At 46.7% G+C, this 27,500-nt stretch overlaps 2 protein-coding genes across 11 annotated transcripts in view; one reads left to right on the top strand and one right to left on the bottom strand.

The window, feature by feature from the left end:
- TNFAIP1 (TNF alpha induced protein 1) overlaps window positions 1-9,788 on the top strand; it is a 77,416-nt gene extending 67,628 nt beyond the window's left edge. The window contains exons 3-6 of the mRNA XM_085879670.1: window positions 3,601-3,690; window positions 3,796-3,848; window positions 8,246-8,441; window positions 9,149-9,788. Coding sequence (XP_085735796.1) covers window positions 3,601-3,690; window positions 3,796-3,848; window positions 8,246-8,441; window positions 9,149-9,412 — 603 coding nt within the window. The 3' untranslated portion in view covers window positions 9,413-9,788. The remainder of the gene's footprint in view (window positions 1-3,600; window positions 3,691-3,795; window positions 3,849-8,245; window positions 8,442-9,148) is intronic.
- The window catches only part of LOC147028878 (forkhead box protein N4-like), a 28,782-nt gene continuing 10,982 nt past the window's right edge, over window positions 9,701-27,500 (bottom strand). For 6 of the 10 annotated variants that reach the window (XM_085879662.1, XM_085879659.1, XM_085879660.1 and 3 more), the window contains 7 exons: window positions 23,976-24,100; window positions 15,731-15,957; window positions 15,316-15,467; window positions 15,135-15,231; window positions 14,603-14,879; window positions 10,336-10,620; window positions 9,701-10,175 (listed from right to left, as the gene is read on the bottom strand). In XM_085879662.1, the coding sequence (XP_085735788.1) occupies window positions 10,054-10,175; window positions 10,336-10,620; window positions 14,603-14,879; window positions 15,135-15,231; window positions 15,316-15,467; window positions 15,731-15,957; window positions 23,976-24,100 (1,285 nt within the window). In that variant the 3' untranslated portion in view covers window positions 9,701-10,053. Of the gene's footprint in view, window positions 10,176-10,335; window positions 10,621-14,602; window positions 14,880-15,134; window positions 15,232-15,315; window positions 15,468-15,730; window positions 15,958-23,975; window positions 24,101-24,733; window positions 24,788-27,500 lie in introns of all 10 variants that reach the window. The other 4 variants (XM_085879669.1, XM_085879666.1, XM_085879665.1 and 1 more) reach the window with 4 other exon arrangements.

Genomic DNA, 27,500 nt, shown 5'->3' with positions numbered 1-27,500 from the left:
CTTTCCACTAATAGTAGCAGCTCGCCCACCGGACGGACAATTCAGTCGTGACCCTCCTTGGAACTACCGCCAGGAGTCAATCACGGGTGGGGGTTTAACCTCATCACAACCCAGTCCGCATTCTAACTGCGCGAAATAGGGTGAATCGCCGAATGTCGATATACCTAAATACCCGTGCGGGTAACCTACCGAGGGGTTGCACCACGCCGCAGGTCGGCTTAGGACACAAACTGCTTAAGCGGTTCGTTCCATGCTCCAGGGATAACCGAGCGGTGTTATCGCCGACCTCGACAGTTCAGTGATTCTTCTTTACTTGGGTGTTCAAAACCCACTACTTATTCCATGATGCAAGATGGCACTTTCAAAGGGGGAATAGGACATGACGAATGGGATGCATTCAAACAAAGCACATTTATTTATACAGCACGTATGTACAGCCAAGGCAGTCATGCAATATACAGAAAAAGCATGGAAACAAAAGCAATACCACCGAATATGCTTATGGTGTACAGTCACTTAAACAGGTTCTACTTACGGACATGGTGCCACATCATTCACACAGAACAAAAGAAATGACCCCCTCATCGGCAAGGGGGTAGACGGGGTTCGTAAACCTTTATGGCCGTGGGCCGTGGATGACCGAATGGGCCCACGAGACCGACGCTGGTTACCTGCACCCTCGTGGTGCGACGGTCGGCGAGCTCTCTCTGGCACTCTCCTCTCGTGTGCGCAAGCTTGCGCGCCCGAGGTGGCAAAGCGGCGCCTCCCATCCGTTGCTCAAGAAAAGAAGAAGCCCGAGCTCACGAACAAGCTACTGGAAGGAGAAGAACCACCACGAACTGAACTGAACACGAGCTGCGAGCTCGACGAGCAGCCACCACGAACTGAACTGAACACGAGCTGCCTGAACCACCAAGAGAAGAGAACTCGACCCTGACCAGAGACAGAGACAGAGACAGCGCGAGAGTCCGCCTTGTATCGCATGGGGCTCCGCCATTCGCTCCTCCCTGTTTTTGGCTCCGCCTCCCTTCGAGAAGCTTCTCGAAAAGGGGTGTGCCCTCACTCCGACTGCCTCACGCCTTGCATCCATCAATCGGCAGCAAGCTGCCCTGCCCCCTTCCCTTTACACCAAGCGCGGGGAAAACATGCGGGAAAACCCGCGCGCACTCGCATTTCCTTCCTTGGCGCCTTTGTTTGCCGTTCGGAAGTGGACGTAGTGGCGAAGATGGGGGTAGTGGTTGTTGTGTGGTTCAAAATAATGGTAGATGAAGAAAAACGGCTATCTCAAAGGGTCGCAGCTCGGTGAACATGAAGAAAATCCCTTTAAACAACGGTGGGGACCTATCTGAACACTCACTTACCGGCATAGCTAATCTAAGGAACCTTTATGGTGTATTGCGAATTTCCACAGCCGTAACAATATTGTTGCGGATTCGCGTCCGCCGGCGTGCGGACGGCCACGTAACTCGAATCGCGGCACGTCGCCCACCGGACGGACAATCCCGTCGTGACCCTCTCGGACTAACGCCGGGAACTAGTCATGGGTGGGCCTTTCGGCCTCACCACGATCGTGCCAATCGGCCCCCCGCGTGGGATAGGGTTGCTCGCCAAATTCGACCTACCTAAGTACCCACACGGAGGGTAGACCGGGCGATCGCACCTCGCCGCAGGTCGACTTCGGACACGGGCCACTTTAAGCGACCCGTTCCGTACTATCGGGATAACCGAGCGGTGTTATCGTCAACCTCGACGGTTCGATTGATTATCGGGCGCTTTTAGCCCACGACCAACCCTTTACGTGAAGTAAGATGGAGATTCAATTAAAGAAAAGACGAAGCGAAACGGGAAAAACAGTTCAACATAAAGCACATTTATTTCGCGATGGCACACGGATAGCACACATATACAATTATACACCAAAAGCAAATGTAAAAATAGAAGAAACACACAATTCTGCACAAAAAGCAAATGCAACAATGCAGATCTAACCGACTACCGAGCACACGGCAACACTTATACAGTTTTACTTCACAGACGGCGCCGACAACACATATACTCAAAGCAAAAGAAAAAGGGACCACCCTCCACTATGAGGGGGGACAGACGGGCCTGGGGCCGAGACCGCGTCGAGCCTACCCGTCTGGTGATGAGCCGCAAAATGGCAGTGGCGCCCCGACTCCGCAGGCCTCGCTGGCACTGCCTGGAAATGGGGTGGGAACGGGGCCCCCTTCTCACACTATCTCAGCGCGGGGGGAAACAGGAGGGGGTTGTTGATGCTCGGGGGGGATGAGGATATCTCGCTGGCTCGGGTCCCGCGACGAGCGTCTCCACCGCGACCTCGGTCGCGTTATCGGCCTCCCCTCTCCGCAGCTCCCCGACTCTGACACGAGCGCCCTCTCGACTGCCTTCGCCGCCGCCACCTCTCCAACTCTCCCACTCTCCACAGCTCCGTCCAACTGCTTTCTCCGACTCTTCTCTTCTCAACTCTCCTTGACTGACTCTTTCCAACTCAACTGCCTTTTTGGCGAGCGAACGCGGCCCTTTATAGCCCCCGTGGCTTCGCTCCTTCACCTTCGACCCTTTACCTCTGGCTGGCTCCCCATTGGACAGAGGAAAAGTGGGCGTGAATGCTTTTTGATCCGCGAATCTGCATATAGCGACCACACTCCGACGCACCTGGAGGCGGGGCCAAATCACCCCACGCTCGCCGATAGGACGGAACAGAAGTGGGCGTGAATCGTTTTTGATCCGATTTCTTCGGAAAGGCTGGTGTTTCTGCACCCGCCGCTCGGCGCGCGCCCTGCACGAGTCCAGGATCGGTGTCCACAAGCGGCGCGGTGATGCGATGGTTGCGAGAGCGAGATGTGACGGCAAGGGTCGTGGCTGTGGTTGTGAAGCGGCGTTGCGGTTGGTGGTTGTTGTGTGATGGCTGTTGAGACGTGGTTGGTGGTGGTAGTAATGGTAGTAATGGCGGCTGGTCCAAAATAAAGATAGTAAAAGAAAAACGGCTATCGAGAAGGGTCGCAGCCCGAATGAATGATTTATTCCCTCTAAACAACGGGTTTGGGCTACTACACATATACTTACAGAGATATCTCACCTAAGGGACCTGAATGGTGGTTTGCGAATTTCGTCAACCACAACAATATATTACCTTGAAGCGACTGTAGCTTAGTGGATACATCTGGACATTTTCTTAAATCCACATTCCAACTTGTTTGTGTCCATTTTAAAAATTCCTTCACCTTTTAAGATGGCAGGCAATTCTTCTTGTATTTAACTTACTGGCAAAGTTCAACCTGTTTACACATTTAACATACAGGTGATCTTTCCATACAGAGGAGAAATATAATTATGTTAATTCCAAATGGATACATACTTAAAAAGAATCGTATGATATTTGAGTACATTCGACTTCAGGTTTGACATTGTTATTTTAATACCAAGTTTTAATCATCATCAATTTATTTTATCACCCCCAAACCATCATGATAAAATGTTTCTCCACCTGACATCTCAATGTCTGCTCTGGGAAAATCAACCGTATCACTGGAACAGTGGTGGACTCTGTGATTGTTCTTCCACCTTGTGAAATTCCAGCAAAAGCGCGATGCTGTCGACCCAATCTGTCGGGTACCGGTGATCACATCTTTGAAGGAAGAACAGAAACTCATTACGACTTCAAACAAGGTATGGGCGTTCAAAGTGGACTTCTGATCATTTGGTCCTTAAAAAATATATGGGTGTCATCTTGAGTGTTGGAATGCAACTGATTTGCATCGCTGTTTTCCACAGCCTGTTGTGAAACTTCTGTATAACCGAAGTAATAACAAGTATTCATACACCAGGTAAGAATTTTCAGAAGGTGAGATGGAGTGGGGTTTTTTTTTTTTGAATGCCATCAGTGGGGTTTGTTCAGGTTATAGTCGGGTCAATATGCTGACAAACCTAAAAAAAATTGCAAGAAAACGTTTTATGGTATTTTTCAGTAGTGTTTGGCCCAGAGAACAACGTATCAAAAGTTGGCCAAAATTGGACCATCAGAAAGGGTGTAAATATGACGTCAAAAAAGATGGCTACCATTAGAGCAAAATACCTAATATCTATGCATACCTTTGAGACAAACAGTTCTCAACCACTTTAAAAGTGACAATTAACGATAAAACTTTTTACCTTATAAGTACCAAAACATGTGATGTTGCTGGGAGTGTCCCAAAGTCGCATCATGACGTCATTCATTGTGTCAATGACGTCATGATGTAATTTTATGTGATTTCATGGTAACTTCCAAATTTATGAAAACTTGTTCACAAAAATAGTTTTCATCCTGTTTGATGACCAGATGACATCATAAATTCAATGATTATGCCAAGATCGTGATTCCACAACCACACCTTTTACTAAGTTGCAGTCTTATACACACAAAAACAACAGCCATGGAGACCAATGTGTTCAATTTCTTTGAAATAATACCTGGGTAGTTGGTACCAAGGAAGTCGTTCCAGTTGGGACACCCATTACTGCTTCAGCAAAAAAAAGTCAGCATATTCGTCCTCGTTTTCATCTAAAATGGGTGCATGGTTCATATTTTCACAGTTGCCATCTTGGCAAGGTCCACAAGCCCCTGTGCACTCAAGTCCGTACTTCTTACAACTACATCTAAGTGTGTTGCATCCAGCGAAGCAGTTGCAGTGAATCATTTTTAGCAGAATATCAGGAGCAGGGTTGTTGTCCATCATTACTGGTGTGAGTTTGTTCCCTTGAATGTCCCAGCCCCATTTTGTAATGTCCATGTTATCACTCCAGCCCATCCATACCATGACATGAAGATAAGTTTGTCTTGAGTGCTGTTTTGTAGCTGAAATTGTGAGGGGCAATCTCTCTGGCGTTTCGAATGTCTTTGCTGTCGCCACTTTTTTGCAGAGGTAACTGTATCGTAATGTTGCTAGAGAGTCAGATGTTTTCCCATGAAACAATGACACCATTGACTTGCAGCCAGCACTTTCTACAGCATCTTGATCCGTATTTGGAGCACAGAAAATCTTTTAACAGGAATGCAAGACAGAATCACCTTAATTGAGTTTTTGGAACACTGATTTTTTTTTCCCAACCCCAAAGATTCTAGAAGTAGTATCACATCCAGTAAAGGCATCGGCAAACAACAAATCAGTACAAACATCATCTGCGAGTAGCTGCTTCAAAACCTTTATATTGTAGACATTTGGTTTCCCTTTGTCTGACGGAAAGTAAAGTTCTTGACTATCCATTTTCCATGATGGAGAAGCAATATTACAAGATCTGTATCTTCTCCGATAAGCGTAGTTGATTTGAAAGTGGACATTGTGACAGCTGCTTTCACAATATCCACATCTGCACCCCACTCTGCCTGGACAACATGGCAGCCTTTTTGCTTCAGGCATGCTGATATCATATTGTTACGAATTTGGAATTTGATTGCACACAACATACAGGTTCCTTTTAGTCAGCTATGTCGATAAGTGCTTGTTCCCTAGATAGCTCACCTTTCATTGGTTGTTCAGAAATCGATTAGATGCGCTGCGGATCGATTTAATAGTTAGGGAACGAAACAATGGAGATGTCCCCCCCCCTCTTCTGCAAAGAGGAAGAACCCTGCCATTCCGTGATGTCAACAACTCCCTCCCACCGTGGTTAAGCGGGGGATGGATCACGAGGGCATGAGTCACGCCGGGTGTGGGGGAGGGGAGCAGGGGAAGGGCGGGAGAAGGATAAGAGATCTTTTCTTTGGCTGAGTTGGAGGAGTAAGCTTTTTGCTTCGGCAGAGAGCAATCGTTCAGCAGACCTTTGGGTCCTGTTTGGCTTGGGTTAGGGTCGAGGCCTTCGGAAGCTTTTTGTTTCGGCTGGCTCAGTGAGCTTCGGCTGAGGCCTGGCTCGGGAGGAGGCTTTTTGCTTTGGTGGTTCAGTGAGCTTTGGCTTCTGCTTGGCTCGGGAGAGCTTTTTGCTTCGAGCTGCTTTGTTTTGGAAGGAAGTTGAGCCAGTTGCTCGGCTCGAGCTGCGAATGGTGGCTTCTTTCTTCTTCTTCTTCTTCTTCCTCTTTGTTCTCCATTTTGGTTCCCAGCTTGGTGCGACTCATCGGTCTCTTTTGGAGGTGGTTCCTCGGGGAAGTGACGCATCGACAGGAAGGATTGGCGCCTCGTCTCACCAGCACGTGCTGAGAAGCGCGGGAGGATTCGCGGGAGCTCGGGAAGGATCGTGGCTCACGGCGATTGGGTCCAGCTCGCTCTCGCTGAAGCCCGGGTCCGAACAACTTGAAGTCCACATGAGGTGGAGAGGTTCAAGATAGGTTCTGGGTTTCAGCTCACCTGTCTTCCGAGCTGGAGCTCGTTATTAAAGGCCTCTGCCACCATTTTGTGCGTGTGCGTGTGCGTGTGCGTGCGCGTGCGCGTGTACGTACGTGGGCCCGTCTAATAATTCGGAAATTGTTAAGTGCTTTGTGTGCTGTAAATGTTTGCATCGCATTTTGTAAAGTCGGTCGAGTTCTGCTCTTTCGTGCTTCCCGAGTTCTCCATTATTATTAATAAATAACCCAATTGTTAAATGTTTTCAGCTCGTCACGTCGATTCTTTCATTGACTGAGCATTTCGTGTGTTGGCAGTTAGAAAGCCGTTGGTTTGCCGTAAAAGGGGGACATTCGGACGAACGGTTCTCGGAGATTAAGCTGCTCGGAATCGCGCACGGGACACGCTCGCCTCGGCGGTTTGTTCCGTAAGAGTTCCGTCGAGGGTGAAATACCCCGGTAGTTGGATCACGTGGGTATTTGGGTAAATTGAAATTGGCAATCGACCCTACCCCACGTGATCTGCCGATTGGCGTATTTCGGTTCTTGTACAAGGACCCGTCGCTCGGAGTTATCCGGGCGGCGATCTATATTCGGGGCGATCGGTCGGGCCGACTCGACTTGCGGCCCCGTCAGAGCGGTCAGTTGGTGGCGAACGACCCCCAGCCCGTAACAATATCAATAAGTGACTTTTTGTTCTTTTCATTGGAAAGGAAATTATGCTTCTTCCCCACAAATTTAGTTGTGTCTGTAATGTTGACAGCATTTCTCACAGTTGTTGTCTTCTGTCGCTGGTGGGTGTTGTCCTTTGTGCTTGGTCCCTCATATCCATCGAATACCACAGTGGCTTTTCCATACAGTTCCACTGTAAAAGATGCATAATCATCGGCAATTGAACTGTAGGTACTTCCTTCTGTCCATTTCAAGCGATGTAGAAGGAACCTCCATCAAAGACATAGTGATCTGTTTTGGGAATAGACTGAAGGACAGCATCATCCACGGACGCAGCATGCTTCCGTATAGCCTCGAGAAGCGCAGGTTTGTCTGGTTTCCGTAGTTGCTGTTTAGTTTCGAACAAGGAGGGTGGATATGGCGAAAGTTCGTTCTTCATCATTGGTCTCTGCCCTACATATAGTTTACACCATGTACAGTATGCGTACACAAGAAATGCACATTGCCTCACCAGTGTTAATTGAAGTCAAACTGAATGAATGTCTAATGGGAAAAATGGCCATTGAAAGTTTTTTAAATCTTACCTGTGTGATCTTCTTTAGTTTCGAAACAGTCATTTTCTATATCATAATTCAACATTTTGATGGAAGTGAAATTTGGAAAAATCTGAAGCCGATTGGAATCCTTTGTCTTCAGACTCTGAAGATGTTTGTAGATGGCAGCACTGTAACTATAGGTGCTTGATCAGGAAGAATTGATGAACTTACATGCCTTCAGTAATACTGTCTAAAATCTTAATCATCATCAATTTGCCACATAATTGTGAAATAATAAAAAGTCACGTCATGATGTCATAGATTATCTCATGATGTCACTTGGGTATGCAATGTTCAAGATAGAATCGCGAATTCACTGAGATACTGGTTTGAACAGTTTTAAACTATTTATTTTTTACACTTACATGTGTAAAAACAGCTAAGATGATTGGATATGAGAAGAAATGAGGCACTTTTTAATAGTGGCAGCCATCTTTTTTTAACGTCAAACTTTGACTCTTTCTGATTGTCCGATTTCGGCCAACTTTTGATACGTTGTTCTCTGGACCAAGTACTACAGAAACGCATGATAAAACGTTTTCTTGCAATTTTTTTTGAGGTTTGGCTGTGTATTTCATATTTTGATCCTGCTATTAAAAAATTAGCAACTGAAGTGTGTTCAGGTGAAAATATGTTTTTTCTTTTTCCCCTTTTCTCAAAGTAATTCTGATGACAACATGCTGAAAAACATTGAGCTGTTCGACAAACTGTCACTTCGCTTCAATGGCCGTGTGCTCTTCATAAAAGACGTCATAGGGGATGAGATATGCTGCTGGTCCTTCTATGGGTTGGGACGCAAGATTGCGGAAGTGTGCTGCACATCTATCGTGTACGCCACTGAAAAGAAGCAAACCAAGGTTTGTACTTTTGCCAAGGTTCGAATCTGTGCAAAAGCTTTGTTACCTCCATGGATGTTGCGTGTACCCTGAACATGATGGATGTTTGAGTGTTGTACTAAGCTGCTATCCAGCCGTTTCGATCACCATCTTGAAAAAAACAAAATACTTTGCTTTAAGCCCTCTCTCTGTCGAGTGCAGCCTGTGGCTGCTGGTCGCATTATTGGTTGGGACGTGGCTATGCCGCTGATGCAGTGCCCCCCTTACCGGTACACTGGTGCTCATTTTGCCTACCTTGGAAGGATGACAGGCCGAGTCAACCTCCTGGTGTATTTTAATTCAGCAGCCAACGGACCAATTCAGCTTGAACTCAGGATCCTAGGATCCCAAGCCACCACCCTAACCACAAAGCCAACACCAGGCTTGCTTTAAGCTTGAGAGCTCTCTTATAACTTTCACATTTCACCAAAATCTCTGGGTTTTTCTTCATCTTTCTTGAGTAGTGATCTGACCCTTTCCTTCCCATTTTTGAGACATTGTGCATTCTGAATTAAGAGCGAGTTGAAATCCAATTTTCTTTAAAATTTATAAACTGTTTTGGGTTATACAAATGCGGATTTTAAAGGTAGACAAGGGTCTAATTTTTTTAAAATTTATTTTTAAAGATGCTGCACGATTTATCGGCCGATGATGATTGGTCTCTAAGTACTGTCTGTGTGCATCGGAAGGTGGAGTTTCCAGAGGCACGAATCTATGAGGAGACTCTAAACATCTTGCTCTATGAACCACGTGATGGTCTCGGCGCACCAGACAAGGCCTTATTGGAGGCGACTGGTGGAGTAGGTGGTGGTGGTGGCGGCAGTGCCGGAGGATGCGGCGGTGGAGGTACTCGATCGCACACTCCGGACGATGATGACGACCGTGAAAGGATAGAGCGTGTGAGACGAATCCACGTGAAACGGCTTGACGACCGATCTCACCAGCACCAGTGAGTGATCCTGAGCCTAACGGGAGGGCCGCTAGAGCATGGACTCCAAAAAGTACCTTCATAGCAATAACGTGTGCATTGCTGTGTATAGTGTCAGCATGCAGAAAATCTCTTGCTGTGGTTTTTTTTGTATTCAATTGCATTTGTAAACTATTTCATTGGATGAAGAATTAGTATTTGATGATCCAGTAGTTTTGACCAATTATTGCACTTTGGGTAATGCAAATTGGATGAGATTCAACATCGATTTGTTATACCATGACATACAATAACTTCCAAAGACAAAGTTGGAAACATTTACTTTTTTTTATTTTTGGTGGTGGTTGAATTTTATGTCGGGCATGAGGCCGAAATAAAACATTGCTTGCTGGTCAGCACAACTTTTTTACGTTAAAAAAATACATTTCATGTAAAAATGACAACACCATGACCCACTTTCCAGGAATTTTTTTTTTTAACTGCAACGATTGATATGGATAACACCTTCGTTTTAAAGCTTGTCTTAAGAAGCTGGATATGAATTGAAGATAAGGGTTGTTCATCCAACACGAACTGATTACAAAGCAAAGCAAAGTATGCCCAAATGGAGTCATTTGAATTGCATGTGCTTTCTGTTGGCTCCAGTGGTGGTGTGTTGGTTGTGGTTCAGAGTTCACATGTGCTGTCCATATGAGAAGCTGAACTGGCACAGCTGATGGATGGAGGAGTGGTTGTTGTCAAGCTGGAGTTTAAACCAGTGGTATCTTCGAAGATATCCCACAGGTCTCCTACAAAGATAAGACGGTAGTAAAAGCTAAACTTTTATCACACAAGGCTGTTAGAGTGCTGTGATTCAAATTGTTACTCCACTGTTGTAAAATTGCATTTATAAGAACTGGATCATGAATATGATCCCAGTGTAACTGCTTGAGGAAGATGGTCACATACCCTGCAAGGTGAAGTCTGTGATGCTCGGCTGTAACGTGTCCAGTTCTGGTTCAGGTGCACAAGCTGAAAAGTCATAACTTGTTGGGAGGGAGAAGGGCTGTTTGAAAGTTTGGGGATGAGTGAGCAAAGCAGGGAAGGGAGTTTCCCCGTGCATATTGCATGGGAAAGGTGGCAGTGATGGGTTTGGCATAATGGGAGGCAGCGACAGGATTGGTGGTATGCAGGAAAAGCCTTGCATGGTTGTGGAGGCAGTGAGCTCATCTGGAACCAGGAACTGTAATAAGTCTGCAGAGAGACAGAGAGACAGACAATCGTTACTGCATGTGCCCTGCATATGGGGTGTGAGATGGAGTATAAAGAAGATTTCTGGAGTGAGTTCGATGAAGTGGTGCAGAGTGTATCCAAGGATGAAAGAGTGGTGATTGGAGCAGATTTCAATGGGCATTTTGGGGAAGGGAATAAAGAGGATGAGGAGGTGATGGGTCGGTACAGTCTCAAAGAGAGGAATGTGGAAGGACAAATGGTGGTCGAGTTTGCAAAAAGAATGGAAATGGCAGTGGGAAATACGTATTTCAAGAAGGAGGAACACAGGGTGACATACAAGAGTGGAGGAAAGTGCACACAGGTAGATTACATCTTACGCAGGAGATGCAACCTGAAAGACATTAGAGACTGTCAGGTGGTGGCAGTGGAGAGTGTAGCTTGACAGCATCGATTGGTGGTCTGTAGGATGACTTTAGAGGTGAGGTTGAGAAAGAGTGAGGGCTGAACCAAGGACCAGATGGTGGAAGCTGAAGGAGGAAGACTGTTGCATGAAATTTAGGGAGGAGGTGAGACAGGTGTTGGATGGTGGTAAAGATGGGTGGGATGATTGGGAAACTACAGCAAAGTGGTGAGGGAGATAGCTCAGAAGGTACTTGGTGTGACATCTGGACAGAGGAAGGAAGATAGGGAGACTTGGTGGTGGAATGAGGAAGTACAGGAAAGTATAAGGAAGAAAGGATTGGTGAAAAAGAAGTGGGATATTCAGAGAGATGAAGAAAGTACGCAGGAGTACAAGGTGTGGTGGCAAAAGGCAAAGAGAAAGGTGGCAAAGGCTAAGGAAAAGGCATATGACGAGCTGTATGGGAAGTTGGATACAAAGGAAGGGGAAAAAGATGTGTACCAATTTGCAAGGTAGAGGGACCGAGCTGGGAAGGATGTGATGCAGGTCAGGGTGATAAAGGATGCAAATGGCAATGTGCTGCCGAGCGAGGACAGTGTGTTGAGAAGGTGGATGGAGTACTTTGAGGAGTTGAATGAATAAAATGATAGATAGAGAAGGTTGGAAGAGGTGGAGATAGTGAATCAGGATGTAGGGTGGATCAGTAAGGATGAAGTGAGGACTGCTATGAAGAGAATGAAGAATGGCAAGGCGGTTGGCCCAGATGGTATACCAGTGGAGGCATGGAAGTGCTGAGGAGAGATGGCAGTGGGGTTGTTAACCAGATTGTTTAATAAAATCTTGGAAAGTGAGAGGATGCTGGAGGAGTGGAGATTAAGTGTACTGGTTCAAATTTTTCAGAATAAGGGTGATGTGCAGAGCTGTGGAAATTACAGAGGCATAAAGTTGTTTAGCCACACCATGAAGTTATGGGAAAGGGTGGTGGAAGCTTGGTTGAGAGGAGAGGTGATGATTTGTGAGCAGCGATATGGGTTTATGCCAGGAAAGAGCACCACTGATGCGATGTTTGCTTTGAGAATGTTGATGGAGAAGTATAGGGAAGGCCAGAAAGAGTTACATTGTGTGTTTGTGAATTTAGAGAAAGCTTATGATAGGGTGCCAACAGAGGAGTTGTGGCATTGTATGAGGAAGTCGGGAGTTGTAGAGAATATGTGAGGATGGTGCAGGATATGTATGAGGACAGTGCGACAGCGGTGAGGTGTGCGGTAGGAATGACGGACCGGTTTAAGGTAAAAGTGGGATTGCACCAAGGATCGACTCTGAGCCCTTTCCTGTTTGCAATGGTGATGGACAGGTTGACGGACGACATCAGACAGAAGTCTCCATGGACTATGATGTTTGCGGATGACATCATAATCTGTCGGGAGAGTCGAGAGCAGGCTGAGGCGGCCTCGAGAGGTAGAGGTACACACTGGATAGAAGGGGAATGATAGTCAGTCGGAGTAAGACTGAGTACATGTGCGTAAATGAGAGGGAGGGTGGTGGTATGGTGCGGTTGCAAGGAGTTGAGGTGGGGAAGGTGGATGGCTTTAAATACTTGGAATCAACTGTCCAAAGTAACAGAGTGTGGTGGAGAAGTGAAAAAGAGAGTGCAGGCAGGATGGAGTGGGTGGAGAAGAGTTGCAGGAGTGATTTGTGACAGAAGGGTAGCTGCAAGAGTGAAGGGAAAAGTATATAAGACTGTAGTGAGACCAGCTATGTTGTATGGTTTGGAGGTGGTGGCGCTCACAAAAAGACAGGAAGCGGAGCTGGAGGTGGCAGAGTTAAAGATGCTGCGATTCTCGTTGGGAGCGACGAGGATGGACAGGATAAGGAATGAGTATATTAGAGGGACTGCTCAGGTAGGACGGTTTGGAGACTAAGTGAGAGAGGCGAGATTGAGATGGTTTGGACATGTGCACAGGAGGGAAGCGGAGTATATCGGGAGAAGGATGCTGAGGATGGAGCCATCAGGTCGGAGGAGAAGAGGAAGGCCAAAGAAGAGGTTTGTGAGGGCGGACATGCGGGTGGTTGGAGTGTCAATGGAAGATGTGGAGGATAAAGCGAAATGGAGACGGATGATCCGCTGTGGCGACCCCTCACGGGAGCAGCCGAAAGAAGAAGATTTTGAATAATTATTATAATTAATATTATACACAGTTCATTCCTATGATTAAATTGATGCACAGTTCTATATTGCTGTGCAGTGTTAAATTAATGTTTCATGAAATGTTGACATGCTTGCAATGACTTCTGATTTCATAAACATAAAGTCTTTGGTCATAAAGCACATCAAATAGAAAAGAATGGTCAATCCATTTTGCAAGATAAAATTTCACCTCGCGTTCATGGGACAAAGCAGTGCGAGCGTTAATATGCAATGGTGTGCCATCACTAACGTAGTTCTAGTTTATATGTTGTACTTATGGACATTACACACAAATTTAAGGAAATGAAATTGTGAGAAAAAAAAATCAAGAAGAAATAAAGTTCAAGTGGGCGTGGCTCCACCCACAAGGGGCGTGGGACGCCCCTCATACAAAAAGACAATTGGACCATGATATTGAGCTTGTATCCAAGTTTCATCAAGATTGCATCAAATGCCATGGAGCTATGCTCTGGAGAGTCACAAGCAGACAGACAGACAACGAAAATAGTGGTCACTGCTGGCGCCCACGAACCAATGGAAGGGGGAAAAAAAAAGAGGTAATGACTGAATTGGTTCAAAAATTCTGGCATTGTTCCATTCTGGCCTTGAGCAGTTCGTCACTTGAAATCAATTCATAAATGGTAACAGGTGTGTTTTTTGACCAGGAAGCATGCTCGTTTACAGATATCCATAGGTCACTAAATTACCAACCGTGGTTTCATTTGATGGATGTGCAGCCAAAAAGCTGTCAACATCTATGACAGTGATTCCATCCATTGGGACCATACTCTGTGTAGAGTGTTGGTGCTGCCCAAGCAGTCTCCTTAGCTATTAGCCACAATCCTGGACGGATCACCACTCCGACACAGGATACCAGCAAGCTGGCACTCATTTTGCTGACCTCGGAAGGATGACAGGCAGAGTCAACCCCACCTGTTATTAATTCAACAGCCGAATAGGATTTGAACTCAGCAACCTTGGGCCCACCACTCCAACCATTATGCCAACACCAGGCATGCAGTGGTTCCAACCAAGTAATAATCCATTTGTTTCCAAAGACTCCATCTGTGGAGAATGACTGTTTTCAATTGATTCAAAATCCTCATCTTGTGTTCAACACATTCTCAGCAATCCCAATTTTGATCTATTTTGCTTTCTCGACCAATTCAATAACTATACCTCCATCAATTGTATATAATCATGACCAGGTACGTCGTACCAGAAGCTTTGCACAACACAATACACAGATTCAGAAAAAGTTAATCCATCCATCTCCCCTGCATCGCAACCTGACCAAGCACTTCAGCACAACTCCCCATCATATGACAAGCAAAACAAATGAGGTGCAAGGACATTGTCATCGTGTACAGTGCTTTCATCAAACTTAATCGGTAATGGACACTCGAAAATCTAACCAGGGTTTGCCATGCTCCGGCGAATTCCGTCTGGGTCTTTCCTCCTCCACTTCCGAATTTCGTCTTCCATTCTGCCGACACGTGCAGGTACCAGACACCACAGACAGCCCTTCCGAGAGGTGCTCAAACCGCTTGACGAGGATGTTTTGGCCCCGTTGCGAGCTCCCCAATCCTTGGCCTCCGCACGCTCTGGCTCGTATTCTCCCTCCACCTTCCGAAAACATTTGTTCAGGGACAGGTTGTGCCGAATGGAGTTCTTCCAGCCATCCGGAGCTGTCTGTGGGACAACATGCAAGGTGTGTGGATGTCTTTTACACGCGGTGAAATGCTGACGTGGATAACAGAACCAAAACCGTGAGTGATGTGGACAAGTCAAATGCAAACCCTTATTACTGACACTAGATTTGTTTCCCTATTTGGCCACCTTGTGGAAAAGTGTAAAGAAATGAGAATATCGAGCAGAAGGTCTCATGGTTGTTCGACAGTCCAAGCTGTTAACTTGTCCAGCTATGTTCCATGGCATTGAGCTTACCCTGAAGTAAGGAAAGTTTCTGGTGAGGAAACGGTAAATCTCACTGACAGGGAGGTGACCTGTTCTGCTTCCCTTCAGGGCCAGAGTGATGAGACAACTGAAGGGATATGGAGAGAGTTAAGGAAAATGGAAACCTTAACTTGCATGTGTAAAATAACAAACAAAGTGAAACAATTTGTACCTGTAAGAGAAAGTAGGCTTGATGTATACCAGGTGCTGGCAAGAGTGAAGAGGGGTTAGGGTAACCAGAGATCTTGGAAGAAGTGTCTGTGCACCTTCAAGGTACAGAGACTGTGGAACCTGATGGAATGGTGGTGCTTGAGGCAAACACGTCTTATTTCATCAGAACCAAGGACATCACACCAGAGGAATAGGGGGTTCAGAAATAAAAGGGAATGTAAAGCAATTTGTCTTGGAAAAGGGTTTGTCAACACTACATGGAAGAACCACAAACTTCATCGAACTGATTATATGATAGATTATATTTGTTCTCTTTAAAGTTAAGAAGGGATAAACGTTGGAGTTCAGCTACAGTTTTCAGAAGCATTTAAAAGCAGGTGACTGTGTCTTCACACAAACAGAACATTCATGTCTACCATTACTTGATGCTGTAGTGCAAGACTGGAAGCTGGTTGTTGGGTGCAGAGAACGGCTTTGGTCATCGGCTGAACAGATGGTTGTTCGACTTGGTTGGTTGTAGGAGTCATGGGAGACCAGCCATACTGGACATTGAATCCTGGAAATGTGTGTTCTTGCCCTGGAATAAGATTCTCAAAGTGGTTGCAGCAAGGCCTGGGGTCTTCCAGCCAATGATGGCAAAATGCTGAAGGGGTGTGCATGAGGACAACAATGCTCAGGACATGACACCAGAAGGATGACGGCTTGTGTCTGTGACTAAATGTATGACAATGTTGTTATGTTAAACATTTACTTATTTAACAGCTGTGTTGATCTCCTTTCTCACTGTCACCATCTCAGATCTCGTCATGTGAATGGAAATCGATGGAAGAACTCCATTCCACATTCTGAAACCCGCATATAGAGGGAAAAACCGACGACAGACACACACACACACACACACACACACACACACACACACACACACACACACACACACACACACACACACACACACACACACACACACACACACACACACACACACACACACACCTTGCATCCCCTTCAGGCGAGACTATTGAGGGCCTCTGTCGACGTTCCACAACATGGTCAAGGATAATTGTGGATGCCGATTACTGGAATAATTTGTTTGCATAATATTGTTACGATTCTGGTCTAAGCGGTAAAATTGGGGATATATTAGAATAGCTATCTACACTAATAAATGTTAGTGTGTGTCCGTCTGTCTGTCTCCATAACTCCAAAACCATGAAACCAAGCAGCCCCAAACTTTGCATGCATACGAAGGGAACTCCAAGGTAGTGCATGAATGAAAATTGGGTAGTTTGGTTGATTTAAACACCCCTTTTGAAGATAATTAATGGCCTTATTTAATTATCCTTCATAAAGACTCATCCTTGATCACCTCACTGGCCCTCACTGGGGTTTTAATTCCTCATTTTTTTTGGCCTGCTCAAAAATGCTTTGACTTTGAACAGACCGTAACAGTTTCACTTTCCTAACTCATGTCATGGAATGCCTGATGATCATATCTCCAAAGCGCTGGATACATCGCAATGTTTATATATGCCCGGAGACACCAGCATTTGTGGCTTTATTTCATTACCGCACATGCTATAACCTCTGGTCTCTCTTGATCTTGGCCAAATTTCAAATTTTAAACTTCTTCCTTGACATCATCAGTCATTCAGACTGCTAAAAAAAAGTATTAATTTGTCCAATTCGAACATTTATTGGGGGTTTCCGGGTGCATGCGTTTATATGACTGATTGGCGATCGTTAATCGCTTGCCAAGCCAGCTGTTTCTTATAAACCGTTTTATTGGAGTACTGGCTCGAGTGCTTAGGCTACTTGGTGAGCGGTCACCAAGCTGCTTGGTTGTTCATTTCAAAACCAACAAAAGTCGATAAGACGCGGCGCTTCACCGGTAGGAGTACCGATCTTTGCGTAATTGCTAAAAAAGAAACAACCAAAAAAAACGGAATAAAAATTAACTTTCACCCTTTAAAAATCGTGCGAATAAATTATAGAAATAATAAATCAGAAATTTTTTGTATCTTTGTATCTTTTTCTCACAGAAATATCAGCTGTTTTTGTATCTTTTTCTGTTTTTGTATCTTTTTCTCATGGAAATATCAGCTGTTTTTGTATCTTTTTCTCAGCTGTATTCCAAATCAAGCGGCCTGCTTTGTGATGCTTTAAAAGACGGTGTATCATCAATGTTTTCTGAATCTAATTGATATGAGAAATTGGATTGAATGAGACTCACCGTTATTACAAGTGAAGAAGAAGATGTAGGAAGAAATTTTGTTTGAATGTAAATTGAAACCGGCCAATCTATCCTCATATTACTCAACGATATCATACTGTTTGCAGATTGATTAAAAAAAAGCCATCACAGCACGTGGAGGGGGTACCGTTATTGCTTCATTTGTAGTATCCCCGAGAGGACTATTGTTGCCGGCCGGATGCAGGCAGGGATGGAGGTAGGCACACCGACACTGAGCTCCTTTTATACGATAGAGAAGATGGTGATACATGGCAAAAGAACCCGTGCTTTCAATCTGAATACATCGATTGGACGAAGTTTTAGGCCCCCACCACGGACCCTCACCTTTCTCTTTTTTTTTTTTCCTCCTCCCTTCCTCGCTCTGCACTCCTAATAAAATGCAGCACTCTCCTCCCACACCTCTCTCTCTCCCTCTCTCTCTCTACAGCCTCTCTCTCTCTCTACAGCCTCTCTCTCTCTCTACAGCCTCTCTCTCTCTCTACAGCCTCTCTCTCTCTCTACAGCCTCTCTCTCTCTCTACAGCCTCTCTCTCTCTCTACAGCCTCTCTCTCTCTCTACAGCCTCTCTCTCTCTCTACAGCCTCTCTCTCTCTCTACAGCCTCTCTCTCTCTCTACAGCCTCTCTCTCTCTCTACAGCCTCTCTCTCTCTACAGCCTCTCTCTCTCTCTACAGCCTCTCTCTCTCTCTACAGCCTCTCTCTCTCTCTCTACAGCCTCTCTCTCTCTCTCTCTACAGCCTCTCTCTCTCTCTCTCTACAGCCTCTCTCTCTCTCTCTCTACAGCCTCTCTCTCTCTCTCTCTACAGCCTCTCTCTCTCTCTCTCTCTCTCTCTACAGCCTCTCTCTCTCTCTACAGCCTCTCTCTCTCTACAGCCTCTCTCTCTCTACAGCCTCTCTCTCTCTACAGCCTCTCTCTCTCTACAGCCTCTCTCTCTCTCTACAGCCTCTCTCTCTCTCTACAGCCTCTCTCTCTCTCTACAGCCTCTCTCTCTCTCCAGCCTCTCTCTCTCTCTCTCTACAGCCTCTCTCTCTCTCTCTACAGCCTCTCTCTCTCTCTCTCTCTACAGCCTCTCTCTCTCTCTCTCTACAGCCTCTCTCTCTCTCTCTCTCTCTCTACAGCCTCTCTCTCTCTCTCTCTCTCTACAGCCTCTCTCTCTCTCTCTCTCTCTACAGCCTCTCTCTCTCTCTCTCTCTCTACAGCCTCTCTCTCTCTCTCTCTCTCTACAGCCTCTCTCTCTCTCTCTCTCTCTACAGCCTCTCTCTCTCTCTCTCTCTCTACAGCCTCTCTCTCTTTTTCTCTCTCTCTCTCTTTCTCTCTCTCTCTCTCTCTCTCTCTCTCTCTCTCTCTCTCTCTCTCTCTCTCTCTCTCCTCTCCCCCCTCTATTAAGGATTGATGGTTCAGTTTTGAATTTGAAATAGCTTCCCCAGAGTGTATCATATACGAATCAGATTTGGAGTGAGCCGACCGGATGGGTATAAAGGCCACTGCATGTGTGGACATGCATGCATGCAGGCAGGCCTTTGCCAGGGAGATAGAATAGATTTTAAATGCTCCCAGCCATTTTTATGTAGAACACAGTGGTTTAAAAAAAAAGGTTACTATTTTGGGCACATTTTATTGCTCTTATCTTCCCATTCCCTCATGCTGCCTTCCCTTCACTTTCCCCTCCCCTCACGCTTATCTGCTCCCCTCTCCACCCCAATGGACATCTCTGGGCGGTCTCCGTATCGTATGCTATATTAACGTACCCCATTTCGTTCAATCCTATACTGCCCCTCTCTCCCTCTTTCTCCACAAGTTCCTCTACCAAATGCAAGACCAGAACCCCCTCCCTCATGCTTACTTCCTCTCAAACCCACTCCTCACCACCACCTTCCTGGCTCTTTCCCCCCTTCCTCACCCATCCTAGCTCCCACACCCCTCCTCGCTTCTCCCTCCTCATAACACCTCCCCTCCCTCCCCCCTCTACCTTTCTCACTACCTTCCCTCTTCTCTTTCTTCCCCCACCCCCTAATGTTCCTGTCAGCAAAGCAAAGTTGTATTTGCTAGTTTCATCATAAGTGCAGTGTAATACCCATAATTGTAAAACTACGTATTTAGAACACTCTCGTCTCTCCTCCCCCCCACCCTATTGTCTGTGTCTAAATCCCACCTTTCCTTCCTCCACACATTATGTACCCCTCCCCCTCTCCTTTTGTAACATCTGTCCATAAATGGCAATTTTCCTCACTGCGACAACCAATAAGCACGGTCCATCGCACGATTGCAGTGTCTGGTGTGAGCTAAATAAAGTTTAGCCCAAGCGGGCTAAAAAGTACCCTCGTATGGAGATCTCACTGTTTACGTCAGCTAATGAGCATACTCATGGCTGGATATATCTGGTGGGGGCCTCGTGCGGACTTTAAAAAGCACAGACAACATACATAAAAGGTGGTTTGTTGCTGCAGATTGGCGTAAAGTGGTTGGTTGTTGCTTGTTGGGTTGGTGAGTTAAGCAGAAGTTACAGCGAGTCCTTGTGGCAGTTCATTGTCAGATCAGGTGAGATCTGTGACTTCCTACAGGTACCATGTAAACCTGCACTAACCTATTTAATGGTCGGGTTGTCGGCGACTAAACAGTCTCCCCACCTGGTTTCCTGGTGAGGAGGGAAAATGGATATGGACACCCAGCAGGATTAAAAACAAAACCTGTCAAAGGGTGGATGAGCTCCTTGTGTGCCAACAGCCATCCATATCTAGTGTTCAGCTGTGTCTGTGGACATCCTCTTGCAGTTGGGTTCCTTTTTTTTTAGGAGGTTGGTGACAGGATTTGCACTCCAGCCACCGTTAAACACTTCATTCCACAAAACGTACCACAAAGAAATTTGAAAACCCACTCCATGGGAGTACCTCCTGTGCAGCTCACCAGATGATGGGATTGGGGCAAAGCGTTCCGGACCCCTATTCTTTGATGATAGGAGGAAAACCACAGGGTAACCTTCCCGGGTCAGATTGCAGTAGTGTGTGTTGGGGTGGTGCTGAGGTGTCGCCCACCAGAAAGTGGTCTCCTCGGGTTAACCTGAGGCTTTGAGTGGGTGCCTGGAATATCCCATTCCAAAGAGAGGATGAACACCTGTCTCTGTTATAATCTAAGCTCAAGCGTTTGAACATCAGTATTGCAGCACTCTCTGAGGTTCAGAGACCAGATAGTGGCGAGATAATGGCAGGTGGTTACACCGACTAGCTATTGGTCTGGTCGCTCTGATGGTTATCATGCCCAAGGAATTGCTGTAGCTATGTACATTAAGCTGACTCCAATGATAATAGAAGTAACACGGGTAAACGAGCGTATTATGAGACTAAGGAGTCGTCACTCCTTGGGTGTCATTTCCCTGGTCTCTGTATATGCTCCGACTGAGGCAAGTGATCTTACAATGAATACCGCATTCCATGCCATGCTTGAGTCTGAAGTATAGGATTGAAGGAAATGGGGTAGGTTAATATAGCATACGATACGGAGACCGCCCAGAGATGTCCATGCCATGTCAGGCTGAATAGCAGAGCTGAGCTGTTCAGGGAGCTGAGGCGTAAAACTGTACATGCGCTCAAGGTGGAGAAAGAGGCCGATATACAAAGAATCTGTGAGGGGGTAGAGCATCACCTGTGGTCAACTGATTCTCATCCTGCTTACAGGGGAATTCACGCATTGCATTCCTCCAAGCCCGTCCCTTGTTGTACTGCAATTGGAGCAGAGGGTGGTGGGCTCTTGACAGAGGAATCCAAAGTGAAGACCCGCTGGGCTGGTTACTTTGAGCAGCTGTTCCAGGCTGATCCACCAGCTGTGGAGTTGGACGTCAGGGGTGTTACAATCCCTATTGTTGACCCTCCAATCAACTGTGATCCACCTTCGTTTGTGGAAACACAGGCTGTGATGAACTGCTTGAAATGGGGTTAAGCTCCTGGAATATGTGGCCTCCATGCTGAACTTCTCAAAGCTGGTGGAAATGCTGCACTCATGTCGTTTCGTTGCATGTAGTTCTGTGCTCTGCCTTGAACACAGGCATCATCCCAACTGACTGGAAGAGGGGCCTTGTTGTCCCTCTCTGGAAAGGGAAGGGTGATCGCCAAGACTGCAACAACTACCAAGGGGTGACGCTGCTCTCAGTGCTGGGCAAGGTCTTTGCTCGGATAATTCTTGATATGGTTCGCCACCATCTGCTTGAGCACCAGCTTCCAGAGCAGTCAGGCTTTACACCAAAGGTCAATGATTGACCTTATGCTTGCTCTTCGGGTCCTCACCAAATGCAGACGAGAGTTCCGACCGGGCCTGCTTGCAGCCGATGTTGATCTCTGCAAAGAATTCCATTCAGTGACTCAAGATGCCCTCTGGAGGATTCTTGGTCTTTGTAGAATGCTACCGAATCTTATCAATCTGATGTCTGAACTATCCTCTGGTACGAAGAGTGCTGTGAGATGTGGTGAGACCATCTCTGACTTATTTCCATTTGTTGCAGTTGGTCACGGGTGTGTACTACCCCCCCCCCCCCACACTTTTCAGCGCTTGTATGGACTGGTTTCAGGGGAGGATGTCAGAGAGATCAAGCTGTGGTGCATCGCTTGGGAATGTCAAGATCTCTGACCTTGATTTCGCAGATGATGCAGTCATCTTTGCGGAAACTCTGGATATCCTTTTGGGGGCCCTCGAGGTGCTGAATGACGAGTCGGAGCCGCTGGAATTACGGGTTTCCTGGGTCAAAACTAATGTCTAGGCTTTCAATGATATCTTGGATACTGCTGTCCTGTCTGTACCTGTTTGTGGCGAGGATGTTGAGGTCACGGATAGATTCACTTCTCTTGGCAGTGATATCCATGTCGCTGTTGGCTGTGAGCCAGAGGTCAATAGACGTCTTGGTCGGGTGTGGGGAGTCATGAATTCACCGGATCATGGAGTATGGTGCTGCCGGTTCCTGTGCAGGAGGATGAAAGTCTGAGTCTTCAGATCCTTGGTGCTTCCAGTCTTGCTCTACCGATGTGGGATTTGGATTCTGACCAGGGATCTGAGACAGCGACTTAATTCCTTTGGTACCAGGTCTCTTCAGAGAATCCTTGGTTATCGCTGGTCAGACTGTGTGTCCAACCAGCAGTTGCTGAAAGAGACTCAAATGAGATTTGTTCCTTGCATCGTCTGTGAGCATCAGCTGCGGCTGTATGGACATGTGGCTCGTTTTCCTGACGCTGATCCTGCTGACCAGATTCTCTCAGCGAGGGAGCCTCGTGAGTGAAGGAGGCCAATGGCCTGACCACGTACCTCGTGGTTGCAGCAGGTTGAGCGGAATCTCAAGGAGATGGGGATGGCCAAGGCATCTGCCTGGGGGATGGTCAGACGGAAGTCCCTGGAGTACCGGCAGAAAGTGGACGCAACGACGCGCTGCTCCTGCGCATTCTCCCATACCTGACCTGACCTTGGGGCAGTTCGCGAGTCCTGGAGAGGCACATGAGGTGCAGCAAGACGAAGACCTATGCTGAACCACTGCACGTCCAAACAAGTTGAATGCCCGGATGGAGTGGAAAGTGAACCGTGCTGAACAGACCCACACTTCTACGAGCTGTGCCACGCATGACAGGTTGTGTTGTCGATCCTTCTGAGTTCCATGTTCCTCAAGTGAATGCGAAAAGGCATAATTCAGGTCATTGTGGTTTCGGGGCGCACTGTTTGTAATTTATTTACTTCATCGTGATCATCGCAGAGCGACCATTTTCATCCCTTCCCTCCTTTTTTCACTGTAATAAATCTCCTTTTTGATAAAATCTCACGTGGTCTTCATGAATGGGAATGATAACACTGGGGAGATTGGTGTATTCATTCGCTAAATGGGAAAATCGAGTCTGTACTTGCACGCCTCACATGCGGAACGTCAACAAGCTCTGCTCGGCTATCTTGTCGGGAGTTCTGTCGCTGTCATTGTGTTCAGACACCGATTCATGCCAAATCAGCCTGGAGGACGCAGAGATCTTATTGTCCCCTACCTGCCAGGTGGTGTGTCGGTCGTTGAAGACAACGTGACTATAAGAATATCACCTCGTGTGCTACCTACCAATGAGAAATGGGTTGTATTTGAGGTTTATTTTGATGATTCTTCTTCTCAGTCAGTCACCATATATTTATTACTTTTGCAAAATTGATTGAATTTTAATCTCCCCTCCTCTCAACCACCTCCTCATATGTTCCTTCCTCTCCATACTTTCACTCCTCTTTCCTCAGCATTCAATTTCCTTTTCCCTTCAATGTCGGCCCCAAACCCCACTTCTACCTTGGTGTGGGGGAGGTATCGGGGGATGCATGTTGTGACCTGATGTGATGTCAACTGCACTGTTCCAGAACCTGAGCACCAGGGTGTTATCTCAAGTCATTCACAAAACATACCGGTCTTACCCCCTGTTCGATTGGACATCTGGGGTTCACACCACCCGTGGCATTGGCTCTCTGTCCACAATTCCGGGGTCAGGGCCGGTGTCATGACAAAGTCATTTTTAAAGTCTCTGTTTGGTTGAGACCACCTGAAAGAAAAAAAATAATTATATATCATCACAACCATGGATTCAAGGCAAAGAAGAAATAAATGTCAGTAAAGCATACACCAATTTGAGAAGTGTATGTTTTGTTTGACTTATGCGGGCTTCTGAGCCCCTGACTGGAACGAGTTGAAAACTGCTGGATGTACTCACGGTGCACACAGGAAGGTTTTAGGCAGTAACTAAATTGATAGCCTGGGGGGTAGAGGGTCAGGTTGGGAGGAATTCTCTCAATGTAAAGATATTGCATAGCACCATTTAACGGTACTCCAAGCCATATTAAGGCATATTATGCCAATTCTGGGGGAATTCACCGGTCCGTCAGGAGGGGTTCTTTGCTAGTTCATAACGATAATAATAATTTTAATATTAAGACTGTTTTATTTTGCAATTTCTAACAAACGTTCTGAAGTGCTCAAATTTTTTTTCTTCTTCTGTAACCATATGAGAAAAACAATGAGTTAGGTAATAAAAACAATCAAAATTGTCAAAAGACGTTTTTAAAATAATTTTAAAAAACCCCCAAAAACATTTATTTTCCACATTGTCAGAAGGTTGTGAAGAAGTACATGTTACACAATGGGATCCATCATAACATTGAATTAGAGGCAGACAAACCATCACTCCATGGAATATGAACCTCGGGTCACAACATTACGTGGTCGTGGTGATCTGGATGAAGAAAGGTACACAGTGAAACAGAAGAGTTTCACAAGAGAACAGATTGGATAAAACCTGATTGCCGCCTCTGGTGTTTACCGCCAGTGTGACAATGCTTCGATAACAGTTGTAATTTTGAGTAAAATATTTACAGTCACAACACAGTTGCACAATATGCAATAGCTCGAGGTACAATATTACAACATTTATGTAGTGGGGAGGGGTGAGGGGGTCAGAGATATAAATAAGGCCTTAACACCATCTATGTTCATCCGGGAAGGGTTTAATAAAACATTTCTGTAAAACCCCTCCAGAAGTAAACTGTAATAAAGTTATCGTTCAAGGTTAAGTGGTCTGATATGCAGCCCACATGGGTTGGGGGGACACGTTTGCTTAAATTTAGTGTTAATGAAACATTTGGAAGAATTGAGCACGAGTCCTTCACGTTTACAAGGATTACAAAGAAATTATGTCCAGGAGGAGGCCATTCGGCCCATCATGCCTGCGCCACACCGATACGAGATTTAATAAATCCGTCAATACCCCTTCTCTTCGTGTGCAGCCTTTTGGCTGCTACCCTGGTACTCATTTCACCGACCTCAGAAGGATGACAGGCTGAGTCAACCCCCTGGTGTTAATTCGGCAGCCAGCAGGGCTTGAACTCAGTTCCCTAGGATCCCAAGCCACCACCCAAACCACTAAGCCAACACCAGGCTGCACAGTAAGCATTAGCTCATGCATGTTCTGATTGTTTTCCTGTTCCGTGGCCTCCTCGTACACAGCAATGTCATCTGCGATGTCAACAGCATCTTTAGTTCTTCAGTACGCGATCAATCTCAAACTGGAAAATGACCGAGCTTACAGACAACTCCAACGGAAGACCCTGGAAGCAGTATCAGTTTGACCGGGTCTGAAACATAAGCGGACGCTGACTATCACATCAAGTTAGACAGCCCAGTAGCCAGGCTTGGCATCAAGCTTTGAGAAGTATTTAGGCCCAGCAAAACAATGATTTAGCTCTTCGGTTGTTGGGGTTCTGTGATGTGGGTGGATCAAAACATGGTTTCGGTGACCAGGATCGAGACAGACAGAAATGGCACCGTCCTCCTTTGCGACATAGGTTAATGCACGAACCCATTCCGTTGATTCCTCGATACACTTAATAATGCCAAGATGCTCCATGTTGTCAAACTCGGACTGAATTTTGTTTTGAAATGCAATGGGTGTTCGGTGAGGGACAGATCAACAGGAGTGTTGTGTGTGGCCAGACACTCACCAATATTGTCGAACTGTTGTAGATGTGCAGTGAATATATTGTTATGGCTGTGAAATTCGCATTACACCATGAAGGGCCCGTAGGTGAGATATCTCTAAGTACATGTGTAGTTAGCCCCAAATCCGTTGTCTCGAGGGAATTTATGTGATTCATTCGGGCTGCGACGCTTTGAGATAGCCGTTTTTCTGTTCTGTCTTTATTTTGAACCAACCACGTCTCAACCACCATCACACAACAACCACCTTAACCATCACGCCAGCCATCGTCACCAACTACAACCACGCTCCAACCCTCAGACAACAACAACGTCAACAGCCACAACCTTTACCTCCACAACTCAATCCCGCAAACATCGCATCACCGTCATTCCCAAACGGCACCATAACCATCAAACCACCACTGAAAACCCTCCACCACCTTCACCTCTCTCCTTCTACGACCATTCCCGCACCACCTGTGAACACTGAGCGTCGGGCTGTCTTGGGCTCGTTCAGCGATACGCACCGAGCCGCGAGCGCAAATAGCGGCCTTTCCGAGGGAGAATTCGGATCAGGAACGCTACACGCCCACTTCTGATCCGTCCAATGAGCAGGCGCGGAGCGGCTTGACCCTACCTCCAGGCGCGTCTGTGTGAAATCGATATATGCAAATTCTAGGATCAGGGGAAGTTCACGCCCACTTTTCCTCCGTCCAATGGGCGAGCGTGGCTCCGCCCCCGAGGTAATCCTGATCCGGATATTTGCATATTGTTTTCTCCTGCCAGCCTATAAAACGGCGAGCGCAAGGCGAATCGTGGCAGTAGCAGAGTGTGGCAGTGGCAGAGTGTGACAGTAGCAGTGTGTGTCGGCAGGGCAGAGTGAGTGGAGTCATCGGTGTGGGAGAGAGTGGAGTCGGGTGGCGAAGTCATCGGTGTGGCATCGAGTTGGGTTCTGCAGTCGGCTGAGGAGAGTTGCGGGAAGAGGCAAAGGAGCTCGGGTCCGAGGCGAGAAGGTCGGCGACGAGGTGTGAGATCGCTCGTCGCAGGACCCAAGCCAGCCAGCCATTCTCCTCCCCCAGGGCATCAACAATTCCCCCTTTCCCCCGCGCTGAGATAGTGCAAAAAGGGGGCCCCATTCCCACCCCACTCCAAACGTCGGCCAACGAAAACCGCCAAGGAGCACGGAGACGGGGCACAGCCACATCTGCGGCTCGTCCGCCAACGCGTCACGAGGACGCGGGTAGGAGCCCACCCGGTGTCGCGGACCTGGCCGCTCCTCCAGGTCACGCGCACATATTGGCCTCCAGGCCTGTCTGCCCCCTTGTCTATGAGGGTGGCTTCCTTCCTTTGCTTTTGAGTAAATGTGTGTTGGTGCCATCTGTAAAGTAGAACTGTATAAGTGTTGCCATGTGTACGCGTATTCGGTCGTAACTCTGCGTCGTTGTTTCTTTTGTTTTAACTGCCATATGTGC

This window comes from Eptatretus burgeri, chromosome 4 (assembly GCF_056783735.1).
Source record: "Eptatretus burgeri isolate ZD-2024b chromosome 4, Ebu_testis_v1, whole genome shotgun sequence".
Taxonomy (NCBI): Eukaryota; Metazoa; Chordata; class Myxini; order Myxiniformes; family Myxinidae; genus Eptatretus; species Eptatretus burgeri.
Note: the sequence above shows the minus strand (reverse complement) of the source record. Positions and strands in the feature narration are given on the sequence as shown.